Consider the following 17092-nt stretch of genomic DNA (forward strand, 5'->3'; position numbering starts at 1 on the left):
CACAGTGTACATAAAATTCTGAGCAAAGCGTGAATTGTAGGATAGACATCTTTGTCGCAAAGTTCCAATGTTTCCAAAGCACTAACTGGTATCGCAGAGTTTTTCGGAGAAATCTGGGTTATTTTATTTTTCCAAAAGTACTGCCAGTGGGTCATTTCTCCTTTGAGTCTCAGGTGCAAAAGTTTTTCTGGTTCCTTAAGTAGAATGCCGAATCGTTGAATTAAACAGTTGATTAAATCTGTATTTTCGTTTGATGTCATATCCTTAACATTGTCATATCCTTGTGTCAATGTAGTATTATTTTCGGAAGTAGTATCCGAAACTTGATCTTCGTCAACATGATACGTTTCATCAGAAGCGACGTCTTCTAACTTTTTTTTTTTGAGAGGTTGAAAAAAAGTGGCAATCGAAGGCTGCTGGCGAGACTGAAATTAATCAACTCTATGAACATTTTTTCTAATCACTCATTAGGGATAATTTTTCAGAGCCACTATGGCCATCCCAGAAAAACGCATATGTTTATACTCACCATTTTCTAGAACGTTTCATGTGCCAAGAAGGGCATTCCATAGATTGAACGCTTCAGCACTCAGTAGCGACAAACAATAGCTATACTATTGCATAAATCGATTGCACAGTACTTACAATTAGTTTAAATATAAATTGAAATGAACTCGAAAAACAAAAGCTCCTTTACTTTGATGTGATCTAACTTGTGGTGAAATCTGGCAGTATATCATATGAACTTAATATATTCACAAAAAGTCTCGCAATCCACGCACAAACAAGTAGTTGAATTTGTCAACCAAAATCTGATATTCTATCCGACTCGGAGTTTTGGGGGGGGAAATTTCCCCTATTTCACCCCCCGTAGATCCGCCACTGCATACACACACACACACTCGCACACAATGAGAAAGAGAGATATAGCAGCAACACGCGCGACTGCCTCAAGTTCATGCTATGAACTTCAAAGCTCACTTATCCATCAGAGAGCGAGAGAAAAAGAGAGGCGCATACCGAGCGAGAGTATTGTGTATGGGAGAACTCAAGCTGGAAGAGAAGTCACTTGAAAAGCGAGAGTATGTGTGGCATAGCAGACTAGTAAGAGAATTATTGCATATTGCACTTAAGAGAGAGAGAGAGAGAGAAGGTGAGAGAGTGAGTCCTTGCAAAAGAGAACAATCATATTTTAGTCAAGCGCTTTTTCAATGAATCTTCTTTTCTCTTTAAATTTTTTGTTTGTAACTTTGTTCGCTAATTGTAAACTACTGCGTTACGGTATTCACCGTTTTGGTAACCGAAACAAAGAGAAAGAAGCTTACAAAATTTAAACGGTTTAAATTAATTTTGAGCTGATCGTAACCTACCCAACTACCTTATTTTAAGCCCATAGACTAACTTTTTTAATCTATAGACTAACTTTTAAGACCGAAAACAATGAAATACTCCAACAACTTACCAACGTTTATGCACTTAATATGCGTTAAAATCTAATTTAATTTATAAATTAGCTTCTTACGTCTTACTTTGTTGCATTTGATTATTGTATGTATATTTACTGATGTATATATCGTCTTCTACATACATAAGCCTTACAATATACAAGTGCATATAATTTCCAAATTTCTTATGTAGACTCCTAAACATCATTATTGCATTCCCTTGAAACATCAAAATTTGATCTTTTTAGAAGTTACACTTTATAGCAACAATTTTATGAATGGATCTTCGCCATAGCAAGTTGGCCATCATTTGCTCAGAGAATGTGGCTAACAAACAAGTCGAACACAATACCAAATATAATCAGTTTTACTTTCATTTTATTTTCGCTAGAGAGAATCTCTCATCCAATTTTAGTCGTTTTACAAGCTAATTCATTGATTAGCGTCGTTTCAACACGATTCGTTTTAGGTATAGCATTACTAATAAGGGTGATCTTTGAATTTTCGTTGTGTGCATGTGTTGTTTGCTATTTATTTATTAAACAAAAACGAAAATAGAAAAGCTTGCATATACAAAGTTTACCAAAAAACAAAAAAAAAATGCATTTAAAAAAAAAGACTTAAAGATTTCATTTCTATATGTATGTATTAATTTATATTTAATACGAGTAGAATGCAAAAAACATCATTTATGTGGTCTTCAAAGAGGTAGGAATTTTCGGAAGGCCAAATTCATCAGTTTCAATGGTGCTCTAAAAATAGAAGATACATTTTAGATCACCTCAATTATCCGAGATTAGTAAATTTTGTTTTTACCTTTCCCGGTTGAACAATACTGTCGGCTCCTGGCTCTCTGTCAGGTGCCTCAGGAGCCTTGACCACATCATCCAAATAGCTGGAATCATCATCTAAGGCAATTTCATCACCCAATGCATCCAATTCAGCCTGCAAATCATCATCATCCACCTCGGGCATACCATAGGTGCGTCCCAAGGCCTCTTGAACTTCATCTGCCTGTTCGAACATATCGGCCATATCGTCTTGTATATCCTAATCAGACAGAAATATGCATTACTTCTTTTGTGTGTTGTGAACGGTGATTGATGCAACAGTTACCTCAATTTGATCAATATTGATCTTTTTGTATTCATTCTTCATTTGCTTGACGCCATCCTTCATGGCCGCGACTGTGGCTTGAGTATCCTTGAGAGATTGTGCCGCATAATTAGCTTGTTCCATGTTGAAGGATTGATTGCGCAGAGATTCGGCCTGTTGTTCATATCTATAAGATCGATTATAGGTTGCTTGGGGCGTGTCTTTAGAAAAAAGATTCAACGATTACGCTTACGCTTTCTTTTGTTTGAGCACCCGTAATGCCTTTTGCTTTACAGAGTTCTTTGCTGGTCCCTCACGCATCTTGGACATTTGTTCCCGATATTTACGCAGCTCTGTCTCCAGCTTGGCAATCTTCTCCTCAATATTGGTGGCTCGGGCATCGACCTACATATGTATGTATAATTGTTCAATATGAGACATTTTCCCTTTGTTTCGAATCTTTGTTTTTCTTTCACTTACACCAGAGATGCAATCGTTGAGGCTTGGTCCAGGCTCTTTAGGCTTGCCGCGTCCAAATAGACGATTCATTTTTCTTATTGCTTTCTGATTGTTTTTCCTGAGGTAAATGTGGTAATTTTAGAATTGATATTTAATTCACATTAAATTTTGTTTGATGACTAATTTTTATTTGTTTCTGCTTCTTCCTTGGGGTTTTTGTAAAAAACACAACAGCTGTGTGACGCAATGTGACCTTAGTTTTACTTTTCACGTAGATAATATGTAAAATTTGTCAGTTTCATTTTTCGTAATGTTCGTTATGTTTTTCTTCGTTAATTGAAAATCAATAACAAATCAAAAATTGAAATATTAAAATTTTTGAAAATTATTTAAAGTTATGTTATGCTATTGGCGAAAGCCAATTGTTAAAATGATCACAAACAGCACATAATTATTTAATATATTAACTTTCACTAGATGTGTATGTTATACATTTGATTTGTTTGATTAATATTTACCGTTAAAAATTCATGGCAAAAAAAAACCAGAGCACATGAAATGATTACATATTGCACTTTTATTCAAAGTTTAAGTAAAATATTTACACGGATGTGAAATATGCAGCACTCAAAAAGCTAAAACCGCTAATTCCATTTTTTTCAGTATTTTTATTATCTACAGTGTAGAAACAAGATCTCATACTGTGGGGTCTTGCATCACATTTAAAGTGACCGTATACGCAGACTGAGGGTATATGAGAAATCGGTTAAATTAAAGATAGTTAGTTTTGTTGTCACGCTAAAACGAAGCGCATTGGCCGGCGCTTAAACGAGTTCATTTATTATTCTGGGAAATTTTATTTTTAGTTTTTTTTTTAAGTAAACTTTATAACGCTTCAACTAGCCAAATACAAAAAAATTCATTAAATAAATTAATATGTTTGTTAGTGTGTGTGAGTGTTTTTTTATGTTTTGTTGAAAGAAAGCCACCAAAGAATGAAGAAAGAAGGAAATGATCATCAGCTGTGAGAGAGTCTTTCTTGAGTGGCATTTGTTTTGCCTTTGAAAATGAAATCTAGTGCTAAAAATATAAATCAACAACAATTAGAGCAAAGAGCAGAAGAGCCAAGAACTGCGTAAATAAAAAGCAATCAAATAATATTTAAATTTTATATATCTGGTTTACTGTGCAAAGAAAGCTGTTTCTCTTGTTTGCGAAAATTCAATAATTGCTGCCCCAGACAGCGCGAATTGTGCGCCCTGTGGCCCTTTTGACGTCACAAACGCATCGTCAGCTGATCGGATTGAGTAGGAAGCGGAGGCAAAGGGGAGGCCCACAATCAAGCACAACAAAAAGAGAATCCAAAAAGCAAATAAAATAATGTTTTTGTATTAACACAATTTATAAGTAAAAATCATCTAAAATGGATAGTTTCATGTACTATGCCAAAGAGAAGGCAGCAAAGGTGGCAGCAGCTGCAGCTCTCACAACGACCACCACACCCGCCTCTCCCCTTCTCTCCACCACGGCCAGCAGCAGCCCTCTCGCTGTTGGCATGCCACGCGCCGAAGATGGCGGCGTTTCGATGGCAAATTTCTATCCAGCATTGGTTCAATGCTTTGGCATCATCATATGTGGGTGAGTAGTATTAGTAATCTATGACGTCAAAAAAAGCCACGCAAACGCCCACGCCCACGCTTGCCCTTTGAGTCCGCCGCCCACTAAACAAGCGTCAGAGGCGAAAACATTTGCAGAGGGAAAGGTAGTTGGTTAACGCGGTACAGTCGAACCTAAACTCTATAATTTATTACTCTGGAACAATTTGCGTACGATAAACTTATCTTATGCATGTAATTTGCAAAAACAACAAAGTTAAACCTATGCAAGTTTGAATTATAGGGCACATTCGGGGTTGAAATTCGAAGAATTGTGAATGTGTGTATTCAAGGGCGTAGTTTAAAGGGGACCTAAAAAGCTGAACTTCTTTTAATTTTTTAATATTCAACAAGTTAAGTAAAGGCATAGAGGCGTGTTATTAACAAAATTGATTAGTTTTTGTAGATTTTATATACAGAAAGACTAAATGAGATAAGATCTTCCAGCATCCTCATAAATTATCTAGGAATAATTTCTGAACAAATTAATTACTTAATATATAGTAAAATAATTTGTTAATATATAGTAAATTAATTTGTTAGTTTTTTAAGTTTATACGTTTATAAAAAATCATCAATATTATTTTCGAATAATAAATGAAACGAACTTTGAATGGATATACAATAAAAAGATCTTCCATGTATATAAACACTGGAAATAAATAACTTGAGAAATATTTAAATAATTCTTCATTGAATTATTTCTTTTTTTGAATGGCCAATATTTCTGATAGAATCTGTTGGGAATTATTCTATGGAAACTTTTTTATGATTTTTAGAAGTTTAATGTATTATAATATAGGAAAACAGAACTAATCTAATTTTTTTTTTCCATAAAGTTTTTCTATTTTGGTTAGAAAGTTAAATAAAGTAAGTAAGATAGTGCTATCCAACGACCTATTGCCTTTTCTTTTAAAACCGTAACCGAAACGACAGCTAAAATAACTTCAAATCTAAACATTTTTTGAAATTTCTTAACTTTAATGTCATTAATTGTTGTTACGGCTTAAAGTATTGATGATTACCTTAACGATAGAACTAATTTATTTAAATATTGGACACACACATGTCTGAGCTATAAAGAATTTTAGCTATTTATCATAAATTTGCATTATTTTGTAAACTTTTAAAGGCTAAAAATTTGTGACACATAACTTGTAGTAGGTTTTCGGAGGAGAGGAATATTTTTAAATTCATTTATGCCACAAATTATCTTAAGTTTCATAAACTACATACATAATTGGAGGAAGAAATGGCTGCAATTTTGTATATATGTAGTTACTAACTAACACACAGCTGTTATTTAGGTCTTTAGGCCACATTTAAGACCATCATTATTTACGCATTGTATTGAACGTGACATATCAGAGTTTGAGGGTCTTAAATACGGTTGGTAGTAAGTAGTGGGAGGTTAAATGTGAGTTCATTTACACTTATTATCTCTCCTATTCGGCCCCCTTCCATACACATTTGCATTTTCAGAGTTCAAACAAAAAAACCCACACACAATTTACTATCCTATCTATCTGTCTATATATAGGGTATGTAAGTACGTATATATATTTTGTACGCAAAAGAGCTTATCAGTGACTACGTGCTTTCCTTAATCATGCCCCTGTTCAATGACTATACAAACTGTTTCTCATTCCCAGCACTTGACAAAAGTTATATTTTGAAGCCACACGCTGTTTTGTCCCATCTGAAATCAGATCTACCTATCCACTCCACAAATTGACTAATATATACTATATAGGAGAGTATAGTAGAATATTTGCTTTCTCATTGTCTGCGATGGCAGTTAATTTAAACATTTAATTGTGTTTGCTTTCATAAATATACTCGACACACTACACACACCACTTCATACAATAAATAAAAAAGATAATCAACGTATATATATTTTTTTCTGTTTTGTTATTTTTGGAAATTTTGTGGCAAATTATTATTAGTTACATTTATGTTTTTATAAATCTTGAATTCCTATAGGACTATAATTAGTTTAATTAATTGCATAAAATCGGTGAATTATATCATTTATTTCAACGTTTTCTGATTTTAATATTGGGAATTTCTGAGATTTTTATTTTATAAAGCAATATTTACAATGTATATTGTTTTTGAGGGAGACTTTGAATATAATTGTCTACAGCAGAATCAATAATTTTTGGCCATATATCAATATGTAAATTCTAACTGCATATAACTAAAAATCATTGAAGCTGAAAGTTATCTTCTTTTTACGAAGCCTTACAGGTTTGTGAGGTTCATTAATAACGAACATTAATAGCTTTTTGAATGAATAATCTTGATAGATAACATAGTTTAAGTATTCTATTTTATTTATCATTTTTCAAAAAGATCGTAAAAATTATATCAATAGAAGCTATATTGGATAGAGCAATGGGGGTTTAAGGATATATATTTAAAATATACTTTAAAAAAGCTTTTAATAACATCAAATTCAGATTATGTGTATACTTATGTGTTTAGGATGTTATAAAAAATATTCGCATTATTTTCTCGTTCTTTTCGCGACTAATTTGTTTTTTAATTTATGCCGCGGTTTTTGTGTGACGAACAAAAGAAAAAGGTTTTCCCTCCCTTTTGCATGTAAATTTCCGTTTAGTCATAAGAACAACAAAAAACATATTGATTGCATATCCGCTTCGATAAAAACAGAATGCCTTAAATTGTAGAAAAATAAACCTAAACTTAATAGACCCAAACTTATATATACATATGTATATACAGATGTATAGATAAAGAGAATTGTGACAATTTTTGTGGTCATGAGAGCGTAAAGCATTCAAATCAAAAAATTACTAAAATTACATAGGCGGCAAATCAACAAAAATTTACTATCTCCCTTAAGCCTCCCTCCTTCCAACTTAGCTCAACGAATTATAATTTATAGTCTAATTTTTTTGTAGTTTCCTCTGACTTTTTGCACGCTTTTTTGTTTATTGTTTAAACTGCATTTAATTGGCAATTAACAATAATCGAAAGTAAAAACAAAAATAAAAACGTTTAGAGAGTGCGAGAAAACAACTAAATTGTAATTATACAAATGACCTTCTGTCTACTACTAGTAGCAAAAACAACAACAACAACAGCAACAAAAAAAGAAAAAAAAATCGATCAACTTTGCATTGATGCAATATAGTAATTTAAATTATGCAATCCCTCCACAGACAGAGAGAGAGAGAGAGACAGAGAGCGAACGATTATTGATTTGACTACCAGAGCCCAGTCAATAGAACAATAAAATTGCCATATTCATGTTAAGATATTTGTAGATAGATATAGTTATTAGATAGTGCATATCAACTACGTTTTACAGTTGTTGCAACAACTGCAGCAGCAACAACAACAACAACAACAACTGTTTTTTCCATTCAACAATTATAGAAATATTCTCTCTCTCCAACAAACAAAAACAGAAAACTGACGCATCATGTCCAAAAGTAATGTAATGCAAAATGTATATGTTTATATAAACATGTATATACATATATAAAATCGGTTTGCAATTGTTTGTATTTTATATATACTTAAATTGTGTTTATTTAATGTGTGATTTAAAATAAACTACTGATAAGCTCTAGCGTTCACTCTATAGGGGCACTTCCCAGATCATGTGAATTATATTATTAATATACGTATATACATATATGTTTAATTTTGTGATGGAAGACACAGATGTCTCAATCAAATTGAAGAGTTTGTAGCCTTACCTATCTCTCTCTCGATTTCCTTAAAAAGAGTATGTCAAAAAGATGTGACTTAGTATAAAAAGAAAGTGTTTTATCCAAAGAATTTTAAAGCTAAAAAGCTTTAATTGAAGTGATTACATTTTATTTTTATCAACAACTGAAAAGAATTCCATAACTAAAACCAAAGAGACGAGAGGAAATGAAAACCCCTTTACAGGGAAATGAAATCTGAAAAGTCTTTATTATTGGTTGAGCAGGCGAAACATTTTTGAGAAATGTCTACTAAAAATAATATTATTAATGAGTGATTGGACCTATTACAAATAAAAAACCAGAGGGCCGGGGCTAACTTCGACCGCGTCAAAGTTTGAATACCCTTGCAAGATTTTTGGTAACTCTTTCCTTACCTATAGCCATCAAAGTGGAAAAACGTTTAAGCTAAAAGGGCTAATGTTTCCGAAAGAACGGCCTACAATTTTAGCATAGGAAATAACGAAGATATTGATCAAAGTCACTGTTTTCCACCAATCGTTCCTATGGGAGCTATATGATATAGTTACCAGATCCTTATCAAATTTGGCACAGTCATTAACAGATATATTAAACTAACAAATGTTGAATTTAAAAGTAATCGGGTCAAAAGTAACGAAGTTATTGACAAGTCACTGTTTTCGAAAGATCGTTCCTATGGGAGCTATATGATATAGTCACCTGATCAAATTTGGCATAGTCGTTAATATGTGTAATTAACTCACCAATATTCAATTTCACGACAATAGCTCAGAAAATAACGAAGTTATTAAGAAAAGTCACAGTTCGTGACTTTGTCATTTGTATGGGAGCTATATGATAAAGTGATCCGATCTGAATCCGAGATATACAACGCCTGCAGTATATACAAGCCTACATGCGAAATTTCAGCTCTGTAGCTCTTACGGTCTAGAAGGAGCTTGCGTTGATCCAGACGGACGGACGGACATGGCTATTTGAACTCGTCTCGTCGTGCTGATCAATATATACTTTATATGGATGGAGATGCTTCCTTCTATGCGTTGCACACTTTTGACCAAAATTAATATACCCTTTTTGCAAGGGTATAATTAATAAATAAATAATCACGTCTGTTCTCGTTTCCGATTTCGATTCCGAGTAATTTTATCGGAAATGTATTTGAGGCTTGTTTTTGTTTTCGATTTCAACTCGAATTACTCATTTTTCAAATTGTTGCATTTTTTAGTCAAGGGAAATTACTTAATTTATATTACAAATTTACCCTTTACAAATATTTTTCTTTTATAGAATGTTCATAAAACATATGTTACATGTTACATGTTACATGTTACAGAAACGATTACAATGGAAACTTTAAAAAGTTTCGTCGTTTATCGTAAAAGAATGAAAAGGAAACTAAGGAAAACAGTTCCAAAAAGGAAACCATTTAACGATTAACAACACAATCCACAATATGGATAAATAGTTTATGTTATTCTCTAAACCAAGTACTTCTCTTGTGGCTCCTCGTAATCGTTATGGTGTATTTGTTTTTCGAACATTGTTTTCCAACCAATTCTGAAACACTTGTTGTCGAGCAAGTTAAATGAGTAAATAGAGGAAATGTTTGTTTACCTTTTAGACACAACCAAACGAGAGAAACAGAATCGACACACATTATGAGCTTGAGAAACTCACAGAAGGTTAGACTTTTACGTCAATTGAAAGTTAAGTTAGTCTTAGCCTTGAGAGCTTAGCATATGTATATTTCTTCTAAAGATCTAAGAGAAAGAGATGAAACAAATACTAAGCTTATTTAACTTGGTTGGCTTTGTTTTTAGAAGTTATTTACTCTATGTATAAATCAACTATCAGCTATTACTCAGAGTCAGAGAGTATACAATCTTTTTTCCTCCATATTGTTTTCCCACATTTAGTAAGAGGTCACAAAACTAAAAGCAAGAACTCCTCTTCGTCTCTCTCTCTCTCTCTCAAGTATTTAATCTTATCAGTTATGTCATGTATTTTCTTTACCTAACTTGTTGTTGTTGTTGCAGCAACTCCTAAAAACAGCCAGTATGACTAATGCAATTAGCACTTATCACTAAGAGAGCCCCACAGATCACAGATGCTGGGGACTTTTTCAATTTGGTTTCTCCCCGCCAAAAAAAAAACATTTTTTAAAGACTTTCAAAAGATTTGTAAACATTATCAAATTCAAGTTATTGCATTCTGTTGAAAAACATGAAAATGTTTCAAATATGCAATAAATTGCATTGAGTCACACGATTTAAGGTCACTTGACTAGTTTTTTCTCTCTGTCTCTCTCTCTGTCATTTATTTTTTTGGGGAAGTACTCCAGTTTTACGCACAGAGCCAGACATTGCGACGCGGCGGTGCAGCGTCTTTTTTTTTTTTTTTAATTTGAATTTATTAATTCAGTTTTGGGGCGTGAGACACATAAACATTTTACAAATATATTTATTTATTAGCCAAGAGGAGGCATCGAAATCTAAATTAAACAACTGGTTTACGAAAAAAAAAAAGAAGTGCCGTACGTACTTAGGTAAAAAGTAGCGACTTGAAGATACCCTGCAGTGAGTAGTGTGAACAATTGCTCATAGATTCACTGACAAACTGTTGATCACTCAATCACTTGCCCAGTAGTGAGTAGATTGTATTCCGGACAACTAACTCAATGAACTGAAAACAACTAAACAACTGAGTCAGTGAGCAAACAAGTGAGTGAATGAGTTGGTTATCTTGTTCATTCGTTGTTCACAGACTAATCCCATCAATTGTTCACTCACCCACTTGTTTAGTAGCTCGACTTTTTCTTTTAAACCTCCATCTCAATCTTAAGTGAACTAGTGTCGTAACAAATCAGTAAGTCAACTTGTTGACTCCTTTAAAAGTAAGTGATTGAACTGGTTAATCTGTTTAAGCCCTTTTATGATGATGATACATGGGCAATGTAAGAAGTGCTTGGTCTTCCCATTCGCCTTTATTTTGAACTGTCGTCAAAATATGCTAGATTAGACATGTACCTATATATTAAGTGTCCAAAAGTTCTTGGAATATGTGCATTCTGCTGGATTACTTTGGATCATTGAAAGACGTCGACAATATTTAAACCACTGACAGTTTGCTTAATAGTTTTAAAATTTGAAATATAGTTTAAATCTTCTCAAAACCCATGGCCTAGTGCATCGTAGATAACAAATTAAATTCTTGACCCTCTTATTAATAATAAAAAAAAAAATATTCTCTATAAAGTCACAAATGTTTGCATCTGTTGGATAAACTTGTTGAAGTCTTAACAGACTACAGGGTATAGAAAACCGGACCGGTTCGGTCACGTGTGACATTTGTATATATGCTTTTGTTAGCCATAGCTTTTAATATATACCTATATGTATGTATATTGAAACAAATAAGATACATTTTAATTAAAGCCGAGTTTCCGCGTTTAAATTCACATTTACACACTTTTGTTTTGTTTGCGCGCCTCTCTGGGGGGCAATTTGCATTTAAATTACACTTGAAAAAAAAATGGGGGCGTGGCTGGGATTACTTTCATTTTCAGTTCCTTTTTGTTGTTAATACCCGATTACATATATATATATATCCGATTACATTTTAGTTACATTGCCGGACGTTTTAAGATCATCAGCAATGCGGAAACCAAAGGTTTGGGCACATTTGTGGGAACCTTTGCCTTGCCATCGTTAATATTCTTATCACTGGTCGAATTGAATTGGAGTGCCGTCAATTGGAGCTTCCTTTTGGCCATGCTGGTATCCAAGGCAGTTGTATTCTTTGCTGTGCTAATCATTACTCTCCTGGTGGCAAGACCATTGAACTATGCACGAGCCGGCTTAATGGCCATCTTTTGCACTCAGAGTAATGATTTTGCCATTGGTTATCCCATAGGTAAGTAAGGCCAGAAGTAGCAATCTTTAGGAAATCTACATTACTCTCCCTCCCTTTCTCACTCGCAATTTCTAGTCATGGCACTCTATAAGGATGTTCATCCGGAATATGCATCATATTTATATCTCATGGCTCCCATTTCATTGGCCATACTCAATCCCATTGGTCTGGTTCTCTTGGAGATATCAAAAATTGTCAAAAACAAAGAGGATGTGGTAAGAGAAATTTGTTTTGAACATTTCTATAACATTTTAATCTTACAAAAATCTTCGTTTTTATAGGCTCGAAATCCACCATTGTGTCCGGAAACTTGTCCGGCAGAGCAAATGGCCAAACGTAATCGTTGCCTTGGCGAACGTACAATTCTTGTATTGAACACACTTGTCTCACTCTTCTTCAATCCTTTGCTCCTGATGACCTTGCTGGGTGTGGCTGGTGGTTTTCTATTTCCCCATGGTCTGCCTGAAGTTGTCTCTAGCACATTGCGTGTCCTTGGTCAGAGTTTTTCGGCCACTGCCCTCTTCCTGTTGGGATTGAAAATTGTCGGCGGCACCGGAACAGAACGCAAAAGTCATGGATTTTTACTACCCGGTGTACTTATACTTGTCAAAATGTAAGAAATCTAAAAGTCACCATTTGGCTATCATAATTTTAATTATTTGACGTTCTTTCTACAGCCTTGTTTTACCCTTGGTGACACGCCAGACTGTGAATATTATGCAGGCTGGTGCAAATTTCAATGAGACAACCGAGCTAAGCACATTTGGATTTCTATATGGCACATTTCCAGCTGCTCCGGGAGCGTTTGTCATTGCCACACAATATAATATTGAAGTGGAATTGGTAAGGAGGACTAAATAGCTTGTGATACCAATCAAATAAACATTGATTCATCTTTTTAGGTGGCTCGTAGCATGGTCTTGTGTACTTTCATATCGGCCCCCTTGATGTTTATCTCTGCAAAAATGATATCGTTGACAAATTTGAAACCTTTGGATTATATACACGAACTGGATGCCTTCTCATTTGACATAAGTTGTGCGGGAGCAGCTGCATGTTGCTGTGTCTTGGCCCTGTTGATAGTGACGAAACGTTTTAAACGTTTACCCCAAAGGATTACCTTCTGTTTGGTTTTGTCACAATTAATGTGCTGCATTGGCGTTATATTATGGTCCAAATTGAATCATGTCGAAAGTTGGACATTATATTTGCAATTCTTCCTCTTCAATATTGGCACATACAGCTCGCGTCTGTGGACTGGCATATTGGCCATAACTTTGCTATTTTTACAATGTCGTAGCTTATGTTTTGTACTCAAATTGTGGCCCTATATGGTAAGAGTATGTAATGACTTCCTAAAATCATTTCTATATATTATATTTGCTTGCAGTTAGCATTTGCTTGGGGTGCACCAGCTCTTATCTCTGGACTATTGGTGGCCTTTGATTCGAATGTCATGTCGGGGGAGAAACATAATCCAAGTTTTCAATATGGCAATGCTCAGGCAGCCATTTCAGTATTTTTGCTTGTCATGTGCTTTATAGGTAAGTTATCTTTAGTTAATTACTAATTGAGTTTGTCTTAGAGGACTGCATGAATACAAATTCAAAATTTCGTTTAATCTGAAGATTCTCCAAAAAAGAGTTACTCACTTCTATCAATTGTTATAAATGAAACCGAATGAATGAGTAAATAAATGATACAAAAACATTGAGTACTTAGAATATTCAGTGATTCAAGTATTTATACCTGACGGAATGAATATAATTGAATCACTAAATCATTTAGAAACCTTCAGTAGTCCATATATTGTGTGCTTTGAGTACTAATCTCAATTAAATCAAATTGAAGATCAATGAAAACTTTTCAGTACTCTAAAGTTTTAGACTGCAACAGGAATCTGTAATATTCAATCTCATTCATTCGATTAATTATAAGACTAAAGATCTGAAATGTCGATTTGAATACATTCATGCAGCTCTCTCTCTCTCTCTCTCTCTCTCTCTAGTCTAGTCTATATATATAATGACGAGAATTTATAAACGCATTTGACGAGTTAAGCAAAAAAGGGCTAATTTTACAAGTCTTTCAGTGATGTTCCATCAAGTTTTCAATCTGAATATTTACGAATATAGTATACATATCCAAGTATTATATATAAAACATATTTCTTCTAATGCATCTATCTAATGTTATCTTTTAAGTCACTGTGGGCTGTTTGGTTCTCCATCAACGTTATAAGAAACGCTACGAGAAATATTTAACATATTCCCGTGAGCTATCCAATCCAGAATCGGGTAATTAAATTGTTCTAAAATGCTGCTCAGGCAAAACTTCTCATTGTTTGACATTCCTTTTTTAGAACCTTCTGAAATTCATTCGACAATTTCAACAACCAATTTGCTAAGCAATGTAGATCATTCGACTTTGAGACAAAGTGTACGAACTACTTCGTATTCCTCATCCTCGGATGATGATGATATGATACCAACAGCAGCTGGTGTGCCAGCCAATAGGTTATCAAATGGAAATTGTCCTCCGACTAGCCCTGGTCCACAAGCTTCTGGTGGTTGTGGTTCTGGTAATGGCAATTGTTGCTCTGGTGGTGGATCAAGGGTCTCAACACCCACTACAACAAGCACTGTGGTCGTGGACATCGAGGATCTACTCAATCGTAATCGTCAGCGTACTAATCTAACATCTGACAAGGATCTAGATAAAATTGAACCAGCTCCCAATACAAAAGAGTAAGTTATAATCCTTGATCCTTTTGGAATGATTTTATAGAGATTTTCTCACACAGATTACGTAGGCACATGTGCAGCAGTTCGTTCAATTGTGGACCAAGCACTTCACGACAAAATTGTCAGACAATTATTGAACGCTATGAGGATCAAACACGACGAGGACTCGAACCATTGGAACATACCAGCGATTGTGATGAGCATCAGACGTTAAAGCATACCGTCCTATTGATCATCTTACTTTGCTCCATGTTCGTTGGCCTTGCCGTATCCATTTGGACTCTGGTTATGGAGGGCATGTCGGGCATATATCTGGAATTGAGTTTTCTCGATGCTTTCCTTAACTTTGGTCAAGGATTAATAGTTTTGGCTGTATTCATTACCGATATGGGTGAACTGTTAATGCCTTTGGTCAAGTTCTGGCGCAAATTATGGTGAGTGCAGACAGTTTAAGAAATGATAGAGGGACAAGAATAAACAATCGTAACTATATTCCAATAGGTATGGAGCCAATATGGTCAGTTTGCCGCACTGGTCAAATGTGCGACCAGAAACCAAACATATTTGCGAACAATTTCGCAATCATCATTTGGAGAACTGCAAAAAGGATATTGCCAAGGATAGAAGGTAAGTTTTTTGTTCAACGTAACCTTATTTCAGTGTAGATTTTACGAAAAAGGAAAATTTCTTCTTTTTAGAAAGATATTTTATCTCAAACTGTTGAAATTGCAAAATACAAGACCAATTTTTCTTGATCTTGATCCTTAAAAATGAAATCTTTTCAAACTATTATTTAAAACACATTGAGTATACATTTGCTAAAATCAGAGATCGAAAAAATGTATTTTTTATTAAACTATTTTATAAAAACACGGACGGATCCAGAAGGAGAGTCCTAAAGGTCTGAACATCCTACAGAATATTGATTTTAAATGATTTTTAAAGTCCTTACGTTATGATAGTTAGTTTAAATAGCTTATATAACTTCTAATACTTGAAATGGTTTTAAATTCTTTTTTTGTATTATTATTTTTCATCATTTACCAAAGCCAATTTATTTTTAGAGAGCTTCTCTCTGGAAATAAACAGTTGGAAGTTAAGTTTCTTTTCATTTGATCTGATCACTTTTAATTATAGCTATAAAATGAATGCTAGAAATACTTTAATGTAAACTAATTCGCTTTTTTACACTTGAAGCTTGCATTTTACATAATACAACGGTTTTTAATTGATTTGCATTAAAATATTAATAAATTTTGAAATTTTTCAGATGGCGCATACGAGTCTATCGTAAGGTGTTCTATGGCAGTGAATTTGTCAGTTGGCTAATTGAAGTGGGACTCTCAAAGGATCGCATGGAGGCTGTACATTATGCCCGTCATCTTGTCGATGGTCGCGTATTGCGGCATATCAACAATGTCTATCATTTTGAGGACAAACTATTGCTATATAATTTCTGTAGTCGCATCTAACAAGGGGGGGATAATACTATAATAGACAACAAAAAGAAAAGCAACTACGCCAAATTTAGTTTTGATTTTGTTTAGATTTTTCATCAATGTTTATAATGTAATGTAATCTAATGTAATGTGTTTTTGCTGTGATTGGAACGCACACGCACACACCCACAAGACAGCCAATTGTGAGCGTGTGTGTGTGTGTGTGAGTGTGAGAGAAAGGAAGAGAGAGAAAGAAATATTTACTATCTATTTATATGTATACACAATATTTTTGAATTAGCTACAGATAGTTGTTTGTTTTTTTTTTTTTTTTTTTTCTTATATCTTAAATCAGAGGTTGACTCAGCTGTGAATTTATCCAGAGTAGAACGATTGAAAAGGGGCGGGTAATGGGGGGCAGCCATTAGCTAGTGCAATAATTATAACTATATCTAATATATCCTAAAAAACAAAAAAGCCAAACAATTTCAAAGGTCACAAAAAAAAAACAAATGTTAATGTAATAACAATTTGGCAGCTTGTTAAACAAATAATAACCATTAGTTTATATATATATATGTATGTATGTATTACGAATATATATGTATGTATATTGTA

At 33.9% G+C, this 17092-nt stretch overlaps 2 protein-coding genes across 2 annotated transcripts; one reads left to right on the plus strand and one right to left on the minus strand.

Annotated features, from left to right (window-relative positions):
- Positions 1-2072: 2072 nt before the first annotated feature.
- On the minus strand, positions 2073-3225 carry LOC6645406 (charged multivesicular body protein 5). The gene is made up of 5 exons (XM_002067985.4): positions 3021-3225; positions 2794-2945; positions 2562-2727; positions 2262-2495; positions 2073-2197 (listed from the first exon to the last, which is right to left on the minus strand). Exons 1-5 carry the CDS (start codon positions 3087-3089, stop codon positions 2135-2137), a joined length of 684 nt encoding a protein of 227 aa, XP_002068021.1. The 5' UTR covers positions 3090-3225; the 3' UTR covers positions 2073-2134.
- Positions 3226-3774: 549 nt separating this feature from the next.
- LOC6645407 (integral membrane protein GPR155) lies at positions 3775-16551 on the plus strand. The gene is made up of 12 exons (XM_002067986.4): positions 3775-4637; positions 12002-12291; positions 12367-12506; positions 12573-12904; positions 12969-13134; positions 13194-13625; positions 13682-13835; positions 14496-14588; positions 14654-15038; positions 15095-15469; positions 15537-15662; positions 16306-16551. Exons 1-12 carry the CDS (start codon positions 4423-4425, stop codon positions 16505-16507), a joined length of 2910 nt encoding a protein of 969 aa, XP_002068022.2. The 5' UTR covers positions 3775-4422; the 3' UTR covers positions 16508-16551.
- The last annotated feature ends 541 nt before the right edge of the window (positions 16552-17092 follow it).

Source organism: Drosophila willistoni, assembly GCF_018902025.1.
Source record: "Drosophila willistoni isolate 14030-0811.24 chromosome XR unlocalized genomic scaffold, UCI_dwil_1.1 Seg143, whole genome shotgun sequence".
Classification (NCBI taxonomy): domain Eukaryota; kingdom Metazoa; phylum Arthropoda; class Insecta; order Diptera; family Drosophilidae; genus Drosophila; species Drosophila willistoni.

What these genes read in the sequence shown, in the direction of transcription:
- LOC6645407 (XM_002067986.4), top strand. Translation starts at nt 4,423, where the DNA reads ATGGATAGTTTCATGTACTATGCCAAAGAGAAGGCAGCAAAGGTGGCA. An exon ending in GCTTGTCATGTGCTTTATAG is followed by an intron (nt 13,836 to 14,495) that starts GTAAGTTATCTT and finishes TTATCTTTTAAG; the next exon opens with TCACTGTGGGCTGTTTGGTT. An exon ending in AAGTTCTGGCGCAAATTATG is followed by an intron (nt 15,470 to 15,536) that starts GTGAGTGCAGAC and finishes ATATTCCAATAG; the next exon opens with GTATGGAGCCAATATGGTCA.
- LOC6645406 (XM_002067985.4), bottom strand. Translation starts at nt 3,089, where the DNA reads ATGAATCGTCTATTTGGACGCGGCAAGCCTAAAGAGCCTGGACCAAGC. An exon ending in TCAATATTGATCAAATTGAG is followed by an intron (nt 2,496 to 2,561) that starts GTAACTGTTGCA and finishes CTGTCTGATTAG; the next exon opens with GATATACAAGACGATATGGC. An exon ending in GTATTGTTCAACCGGGAAAG is followed by an intron (nt 2,198 to 2,261) that starts GTAAAAACAAAA and finishes TTCTATTTTTAG; the next exon opens with AGCACCATTGAAACTGATGA.